This window comes from Ursus maritimus, assembly GCF_017311325.1.
Source record: "Ursus maritimus isolate PB19 chromosome X unlocalized genomic scaffold, ASM1731132v1 scaffold_X1, whole genome shotgun sequence".
Classification (NCBI taxonomy): Eukaryota; Metazoa; Chordata; class Mammalia; order Carnivora; family Ursidae; genus Ursus; species Ursus maritimus.
In genome coordinates, this window is record NW_024423319.1 from 85,861,688 (window position 1) to 85,871,613 (window position 9,926).

General features: G+C 48.2%; 1 protein-coding gene across 1 annotated transcript in view; it reads left to right on the forward strand.

The window, feature by feature from the left end:
* DIPK2B (divergent protein kinase domain 2B) overlaps positions 1–9,926 on the forward strand; it is a 43,345-nt gene that overhangs the window by 27,610 nt on the left and 5,809 nt on the right. The window contains exons 3-5 of the mRNA XM_040634390.1: positions 7,515–7,688; positions 7,941–8,132; positions 9,360–9,555. Of these exons, the coding sequence (XP_040490324.1) occupies positions 7,515–7,688; positions 7,941–8,132; positions 9,360–9,555 (562 nt within the window). The remainder of the gene's footprint in view (positions 1–7,514; positions 7,689–7,940; positions 8,133–9,359; positions 9,556–9,926) is intronic.

Genomic DNA, 9,926 nt, shown 5'->3' on the forward strand with positions numbered 1-9,926 from the left:
GGCAGACGCTTAACCGACTGAGCCACCCAGGTGCCCCAATTTACCACAGATTTTTGAAGCCCTTTTTTAAGCAATCACTCAGTTTCCCGGATGGTCACCAGGGCAAGAGAGAACTAAAGGCTCAAGGTCCTTGCATATGTCGAGATAGCGTCCATGAAAAGGCTTGCCACAGGGCCTGACACTTAAAACTTCTACTAAGTGTTCCTCTCCTTTCCCCAACCATGTCCTGCAACCATGTTTTCCCATCGTGATCACCACAGAGGCTTCTGCAGCAAGCAGCTCCCATGCCATCGTCCCAAACCCACCGGGAATGGGCAGCGTGTGCGTGACATTCTCTGGTGGTCGGCGGTCAAACCCCCAGCTGAGACGTGGGCCCCTGCTGCCATCTTCCACTTCTGGTGGGAACACTCAGGCCGAGCAAATCTCACCCATGGGCTGGAACTTGAGAAGGAGCGGGGGCAATTCTGGCATGAGGCTTGCAGACCATGTAACTTTAAGTTGTGGTCTGCTTGGAGGGGAGAGCCCCTTCTAGCTCCACATATGGATGAACTCTCTTATCTCTAGCTTCTAGAAAGGAACAACAAGCATAGCTGTTTTACTTCTTAAGTACCTCCAACAGGGTCACGAAATCGTTTGTCTAGACGATTTACCATCAGTGATTCTGTTCTGGTAAGAACCCTTTACATGAGGACAGTCCTGGTGGCTAGTGATGTGTTTTTGAGCCAACACACTCGAGAATGTGGGTAAAAGCCAACCGAAGCTCAAACAACTCATTGCGGAAGTTACGTCTAGTGTCCTCCGATTTCACTAGAAGCTTCAAAGGTGAAAGCAAATCTAGATTTCGATCTCGTTGCCGTCACTTCCACAACGAACAAGTGATTTTCCCTTAGCGGAGTGTATAATCTGTGTGTAACATATCTTATATAGTATATTAATACATTAAATACAATGTTAATCATTTATTAATGAATATTAATGTGGTGCGAATGATTAATATATTTTTGCATAATCTATATATATAACATACAATATTTTATATATGTATATGTATATACATGTATATGTGTTTGCATATATATACACACGCACATACAAGCAGATTTATTTCAAGGAATTGGCTTATGCGATTATGGGGGCTGGCAAGTCCCAGATCCACAGGGCAGGCCAGTAAGCTGAGTCCCCTGGGCAGGAACTGACACTACGATCAACAGGCAGAATTTCTTCCTCCTCCTCAGGGAAACCTTCCTTATGCTCTTAAGGCCCTTCAACTGGTTGGATCAGGCCCACCCACTTTATCGAGGATGATCTCCTTTCCTTTAAGTCAACTGACTGTAGATATTAATCACATCTACAGAATATCTTCACAGCAACCCCTGGATTGGTGTTTGATGGAATAACTGGGCACATTAGCCTGGCCAAGCTGGCACATGAAACAGCATCTCAGGGACATACCCAGTAAATTTTATTGTCTGACATACAGACCATTAGGGATTGTGCTGGAGAAGTGTGACCATCGCTCTCTGTACCCTCTTGCACAGAAGGCCCCTGTTAGATGACAGTAGAGGAGAGCAAAAGCCCAGTCACTAGCTCCACACGGTCAAGACTTTGACTTGCTGGCTGGTTCCCTAAGGGATGGCACCAAACCGGAAATAGAAGGATGAGGAATTCAGGTGGGCATGGGAGGGGAGGCGCAACAGAGGACCAGAGTTTGGTTGTCCTTTTGCCTCTCCTTGGAAGGTGCTGAGTTAGCCTTGTAGCCCATGTACACGGAAGGGAGGAGTGACTTGGAAACTCCAGAGCAATGGGCCATCCCCCAAAAGGCTGTATGGCTTCGGAATGAATCATGATTTTATTGAAAAATGTTTAATTTCCCAATTCTGTTTGCCATTAGCCAATATTATTGTGGGCTTGCGCGTGGCCAGCACAGGCCAAAAGGAACCAGATGGAGCCCCACTCTCTGAGTGGGACCCTGGGCAGCAGCTGCCACCACTGTAAAGGGCATCAGGGTACAAGACAGTTTTAAAGCCTTTCCTGGCTATAGGTCGAGAGATGGCCCAGAACCTTCTCTGCAAATATATCACTTGTTGCCATGTGACAAACCGCTTCAAAACTCGGTGGCTTAAAACAACAACGATCATCGGTTTTGCTCATAAATACGCAATTTGGGCTTAGAGGGGAAGGCTCCCCAGGCTCCACTTGGCATCCGCTGGGGCGGCTCAATGCAGCGCAGGAGGAGCCAGTTCCAAGATGGCTCAGTCACGTGGCTGGCAAGTCAGGGCTGGGCACTCCGCTGGGGTGAGGGCTGGGGATCTTGCTTTCTCGCCGTGTGGCCTGGGCTTCCTTACAGCCTGGTGGCTGGGGACAGGAGAGAGCCAAGGAGAAGCTGAGTCACCTTTCAGGGCCAAAGCTCCGAAGTCATGTAACATCACTCCTATAAGTGTGCCAGTCACTAGACTCCAGTCACCAAGGCCAGTCCGGATTCCAGGGTAGGGAATTAGACTTCACCCTTTGATGGGAGGAGTGTCAAAGAGTTTGTAAACATGTTTTAAAACAACCTCATGGGGTGCCTGGTGGCTCAGTCAGTTAAGCATCTACCTTCGGCTCAGGTCATGATCTCAGGGTCCTGAGGATCGAGCACTGAGTCGGGCTCCCCGCTCATTGGGGAGTCTGCTTCTCCCTCTTCCCCTGCCCTTCCTGCCCCCTCCTGGTGCTGTCTCTCTCTCTCTCAAACAAATAAATAAAAGCTTTTTAAAAATTTTTAAAAATAAAGCCACCTCAGCAAATGAGACCTCTGCTGTCCACATTTATATTGAGTACCACCTCTGACACCTCCGTTTTTCTTGCTCCTCCTGCCCCATCCAGCCAGTCACCAAGGCTTATAAATTCTACCACCAACAAATATCTTCAAATCTGTTCATTCTCTCATCTCACACCTGGAGCACTGCATCTTCCTGACTTTCCCACCTCCACTCTTTCTTCCTGTGATATTTAGGATTATGTTCAGCTGCATATGACAAAAAAATCCAAATAACAGTGGCTTAAACAAGATCAAAATATACTTCTCTTTTACATAAAAGAAACTGATACATAGCTGTCCAGGGCTAATGTAGTGGCTCTGTGATTTTCGGGGATCTGGGCTACTTTCATTTTGCTGCTCTACAATACTTAGTATGCACTGGCCCAAGATGGCTGCCGAAGCACCAGCCATCATTTCCACATTCCAGCCAGGGAAAGGGAAAAAAAAAAAAAAGAATGAAGAAGGAGGGGCACCTGGGTGGCACAGCGGTTAAGCGTCTGCCTTCAGCTCAGGGCATGATCCCGGCGTTCTGGGATCGAGCCCCACATCGGGCTCCTCCGCTATGAGCCTGCTTCTTCCTCTCCCACTCCCCCTGCTTGTGTTCCCTCTCTCGCTGGCTGTCTCTATCTCTGTCGAATAAATAAAAATAAAATCTTTAAAAAAAAAAAAAAGGAATGAAGAAGGATACACCTTCTTCCTTGAAGGATCCTTCCGAGAAATTTCTACTTATATTTCATTGACCAGTTCATAGCCACACTACCACGCCTAGCTGCAAAAGAATTTGAGAATGTAATCTTTATTCTGGGCAGCCATGTGCCTCACTAACATCCAGAAGTCCATAAATACTGCTCTTGGACACACTCCTCTGAATCCACACTTCACTCTGCACCCAGAATCATTTCCCTAAAATGCCTATCTGAGTATATCACTCCCCTGCTCAGGGCCTTCAGCGGCTTCCTATCCCTCCTGGATAAAATCAAAATTCCTTAAAATGACTCCAACGTTGCTGCTATCTGGGCTTCTTCTCTGTCAACTGTTACTGGAGATACTTCACCTTCAGGGAGCACTAACCTACCTGCAGGCCAGCGTATTTGCTCTCAACTCAAGGGGAATGCAAGGTGTTCCCTCTGCACAGAATCCTCTCCCCGCCCTCTTTACGGGTTCACTCTACCCACGCTTCAGGCCTCAGCCTGGACGTCACTGTCCTCCAAGAAGATTTGGAGGGGCCCATGGACTTGTTTTCGTTTCTTTTAGAATCAGAAGGAAAAAATGAACTCCTAGGTCCAAGCAAATGTTTGAATTCATCAATATTAATAGTGCGTACCTCACTAGCTTCTTGTAAGGAGTAAATGAAAGAACACACTACATGTGAGGGGCTTAGAACAGTTCCTGTCATATAGTTAGCACTCAGTAATGATCTATTATTATTGTTGTTCTTATGGCCTACCTCTCCCAGAGGTATTTTCACTTGAAAGTTGTCTCTCGAAGAAGAGAAGAGATTACTAACCTCTCCCGGTCCCCAATGATTATCTGTAATGGTGAAATTTCAGGCTGCCTTGGAAAAACTATCAGAAGCAAAGAGATGGGGGCGCCTGGGTGGCTCAGTGGTTAAGCATCTGCCTTCAGTCGGGTCGTGATCCCAGGGTCCTGGGATCGAGCCCTGCGTGGGGCTCCCTGCTCAGCGGGAGGTTGCTCCTCCCTCTCCATCTGCAGCTCCCCCTGCTTGTGTGCGCTCTCTCTCTCTGTCAGATAAACACAAAAAAATCTTAAAAAAAAAAAAAAGACGAAGAAGAAGAAGCAAAAGAGATGTTGTCCTAGCTTCAAATCATCTTCTGTGGTCTCCACCTAGGGAGCTTATGGGGCCAGAGGTGGGACAGGACCTAATACAGGGGAAACTGCTAGGACATTCGAGTCTAACGGACTGGGTTCTGTCTTAGCTCAGGCTACTATAACAGAGCACCATAGACTAGGTGGGTTAAAGAACAGAGCACTATTTCTCACACTTCTGGAGTCTGGGAAGTTCAAGATCAAGGTGCCAGCCAATTGGCTCCCAGGGGAAGCTCTCTTGCCAGTTTGGGGACAGCTGCCTTCTCATCTATCCTCCCGTGGTGCTCTCACAGCTCTTCTTATAAGGGCACTAATCCCATCATGAGGGCTCCACCCTCATGATCTAGTTACTTCCCAAAGGCCCCACCTCCTGATACCATGGCACTGGGGATTAGGGTTTCAATATATGAATTGGCAGCGGGGGGCGGGGGGGGGGAGTGGCGGGTGGAGGAGAGGCAAGGAACAGACATGCAGTCCATACCAGGTTCAAATCCTGAATCCAACCCTTACCTAGACTCAGCAGACTTCCAATTCCTCGGTTGCAAAAGGAGGCTCATAATGGCACCTGCCCCATGGGTGCCTGGGAAGATTAAATGAGCAATAGCATAGGAAATTCGCAGCCCACTGCCTGGCACGTGGTGGGCTCGTCCCCTCTCCTCCCATCTATACACATTCCCGAAGGCTGGAGCGCCCATGAACTGGACGCTCACAGGCTCAGAGATGCAAGCATGGAATGTTCTTTCATCTTCTCTCCCAGAGCTAAACTCCTGTGCTCCCAGCCCTCTGGGGAGTACAAAGTGGCATCTAAACACTGTCAGGCAACCCCGGTCATATTTCAGCATGCCCAGTCACTTCAGAATTTGGACCAGCCCCCTCCCTCCCTGGGGAGCCCAGGGGCTCACTGGGTACCCGGCTGATGGTGGTTCAACAAGCGTCCACGCTGGCTTCCAGAGAAGCCAGATGTGCCCACGGCCACGGTCCAGCTGTGACCCTGTGGTAGAGAGCAACTGTCTCGGGTTCCCAGTTTTAGCTCGGAAAGCTCCACGTTCCAGGACACCCTCAGTCCCAAGCAGACCCGGATGGTTGAGCATCCTGCCCCGTGAACTGGTCCATGCCCTCATCAACCTCCAAGACTCTCGAGACTTCTCCCGGCTCCCAGTGGTGCTTCCACCCTCCTGGGTGCTGGCTGGGCAGAGGGAGGGCTCCAGGCTGCTGGCCCTGCCCCGTGCTCGGGTGTCCGGGGCTCTGGAGACCGCCCCTGGCCACCTACCCCCCACGGCTCCCTGGGCCAGCGCCTCCGCCGGGCAGGCAGCCTGCAAACACGGTCTACAGACACCTGGGGGCACACTTTCTGCCCTCCGTCTTTCAGGCTTCGGTCTGTCATGTTGTAAGCCAGGCTCTTAGAATTTGAAAATCCTGTTCTCACCCACAAAGCCTGACTTACTATCCCTGCTATCCCTGGCTATCCCCGCTATTCTCTGTGCTGGGAATATGAACTTTTTTTTAAATTCAATTAGCCAAGGTATAGTACATCATTAGCTTTTGATATAATGTTCAATGATTCAAACTTTTTTCAAGATTGATTGACTGATTGATTTGACAGAGAGAGAGAGAGAGAGAGCACAAGCAGGGGGAGTGGGAGAGGGAGAAGCAGGCTTCCCCCCGGGACACGACCCGGGGATCGTGACCTGAGCTGAAGGCAGATGCTTCACCAACTGAGCCCCCCAGGCCTCCCGAGTTTAGACTTTTCTAATTTAATAAGAGCAGACAGCATTTGTTGAGTGCTTACTGCTGGCCAGGCACTGTTCTAGTATTTTACACCTGTTAGCTTTTCTGGAGCCTCGTGATCTCTCAGTGGGCTGTTCCTGGCACCCTCACCCAGAGCACAGAGAGGCTTGTAAGGAGCTCTTCCAAGGTCACACAGCCAGCTGGTCGGTGTGGCGCCGGCGCTGAATGCAGGCCAACTGGGCCCCGGGGCCCTATTTTTAACTATGTTTCTTTTCTTTTATTAGTAGGTTGGGTTCATTGTGTTTGTTCAGTGCGCAGAGAAAGGTACAGGGGCGGGGTGGAATATCGTGGGAAATAAACATACGTCCGTGCCTCCCAATTTTATCCCAAGAAGAACAAAGTGGGGGCGCCTGGGTGGCTTGGTGAAGTGTCTGCCTTCGGCTCAAGTCATGATCCCAGGGTGCTGGGATTGAGTCCCGCATCCGGCTCCCTGCTCAGCAGGGAGTCTGCTTCTCCCTCTCCCTCTGCCCCTCCCCCCTGCGCATGTGCTCTCTCTCAAGTGGGTAAATAAAATCTTTAAAAAAAAAAAAAAAGATGTGGAATGAGCAAACAGGGCACTTCAGTGCATCCCAAAAAAAAAAAAAAAAAAAAAAGAACGAAGTGGCACATGGGAAGACACTCAGGTGTGTAGTGTCACGAGTGTGGTGACACTGTCATGAAATGGTGGACGGAATCAAAAAGGTCAATGGCAGAGGGCTGATCTGATAATGCAGCCTGAGACTGGCTGCCTGTGGGGAGGCAGCGTGGACGTGCGGTGGTGCCGGAGAAGCAGGTGCTCCAACTCGTTGAGTGCTTGCTGGGGCGCCCACCTGCCCAGGGTCCACCTACCCCGCCCCTAGGATGGCTCAGTCCATTCTCCTTGGCCCTCGGGGTCTCTCCCCAGGCCCCGCAGCCAGTGCCTGCACAGCCCCTTACACTCCACCCTCCAATAGTGCCCAGACGCCCCCCTCCTGACCCCGGGGACTCTCCCCGACAAAGCCCATCTTGTCCCCCAACTCTGGTGTCTCCCCCACCGGCAGAGAGTGCCCTGTCCTGATGGCTCCCCCATGAGAGCTCAGCGCCCTTTCCCCCTCCTGGGGTCTCTCCCACCCACCCCCTGCAGGGCCTGCCCAGCCCCTTTCTGCGCTGCCCGTCGCAGCGACTCCTGGACCGTGTGGTCCGGCGCTACGCTGAGGTGGCCGACGCTGGCAGCATCTTCATGGGCCACTTCACTGACCGCGACAAGCTGCGTCTGCTCTACACCCTGGCTGTCAGTGCTCATCCCATCCTTCTGCAGGTACGCCCTGACCCCCGCCCAGGGAGGGGCTTCGGCTCGGGCTCCAAGGGGGCCGGCCCTGGGTTGAGCTCTCTTCCCCTTTACCGAAAGCCTTGGGGCCACCACCTGGAGACGCGCCCTGCAGCCGTACTTGGGAAGGAGAGGAAACGGAAGTATTGTAGATGTCCATCAGTAGGGGAATGGTCAAATCAATGAGGGGGCACTAGAGCCTGGGGATCCCACGCAGTCATGGTGGCCCCCATCTCCTTGCAGCTTCCAATCCAGCCGTGGAGACAGACACTTAGCGAGTCAGCAAGCATCCGCAGAGCGTGTGGAACCCAGTCACACCTGCTTCCCCCAAACCCCAAGGGTCCGGACACTCACGTTGTGGGCAACAAAGGAAACCAGGAAGCAGGAGGAAGGAGTGGGAAAAGGAAGAGGGCTAGAGAGAGGAGGGAGAGAGAGGTGGGAGAGGGGGAGCAGAAGGAGGAAGAGTAATAAGGGAAGGAGGAGAGAAAGGAGAGGGAGGGGGAAGGAAAGGGAAAGAAAGGAGAGGGAGAAGATGCAAGTAGAGGAGGAAGACACCACAACAAAGACACTTAATATTTATTATCACAATTAGTTACATAATTATTAATTTCATCATTCTAATTTAATTTTAAATATAATTGTATATAATTATTAATTATACATAATCAATAATCATTGATATATTAATTGTTACATTATGTATTTTAGTCTATATCATTGATTAAATCTATTTATTATTTAGTTATTTCATTCATTATTTATTATATATAATATATGATGTTTAATTATTATATATTATTTGTTATATATAATTATATAATATATAACTTATATATTTATTATATAACATAATATGTAACATATAATATAATATGATATATAGAAAATGATATATAATAATCATATAGGTTATAATATATGTAATACATAATGTATATTATGTAATAATCATATATATAATATATGATTATGTATTATAATATATATTATATATACTATAATCTATATGATTATATAGATTAAAGATTATGGATTATAGATTCATAACTTATAAAATTATTATATACATTATAATCTATATGATTAATATATTATTATATATTATATATAATTATAATATAATATAGATTTACAATATATAATATATATGACTATAATATATATTAATAATCTATACTATTATTCATATATAGTTTATTATTATAATGTATAATTATATAAACTATATGTAATATATAAACTATATAATATATTAATAATAATATAATGTGATATATAATTATTAATATATAACTTACCATCTAATGCATATTTATTAATATATGAATAATTATTATATATAGTGATATACAATCAATGAGGTGCTCTCACTTATTGAGCACCCGCTGTGTACCGGGTTTTGTGTTGAATGTTTTACATCACAACTCCACAACCCCACAGAAATATTATTGTCCCCTTTTCCAGTTGAGGTAGGTGGGGCTCAGAGACGTGAGGTGACTTGACCACAGTCACTTAGCTAATGCCAGCAATGGGACCCAAACCCAGAGCTGTCTGACTGCAAGGTCCATATGCTAAAACCTGCCTAGTAACCCTGGCATTTTAAATCTTAGAGAAGGAGAAGGAATTGCTGGTTGTCCCTCTCGGGGGGTCTCCTTTTCCCAGCATTCTAACCTCGGTGGTGGCAGCGGACTCCTGAGAGGCCTGGGCCGGGTCCCTCCATTCCCCCTGGGCCCCCCACCCGGGAAGTACCGGGATCTTGTCCCCCTTGTCCAACCCCGGGATGACCCTGGGCTGCGCCGGCAGAGCCCGCCAGGGGGCCGGGGCCGGGGCCCTCCCTCCGCCGCCCTTGATGGGAGAGGTCCTGGGTGGTCAGGGGAAGCAAGAAAGGTTCTTTACAACAGGTGGGTGGGTTAACATGGGCAGAAGACCACAGTAAATAGTCGGAGAAGGGGATAACTTCTTCTTCCTTTTTTTAAAGAAGGAAAAGAAGAAAAAAAGTGGTACTTAGAGTTTGTCATTTCCCCCTCGTTTAAAGAAACACCATTCTAGAATACAGCTGCTTCCATGAACAGTCAAGAAAACAGCAGCCAGGATTCCCTCCTTCCTTTTCCGTCTCGGAAATCCACGAATGTGGTGCTCTCACGAGGACACAAAGGAGACCCACCAGGGCTGTGTGCTTCCTGAGATCAGTGTCAGGCAGTCAGAAGGTTCCAGAAATGGGGGGGGGGG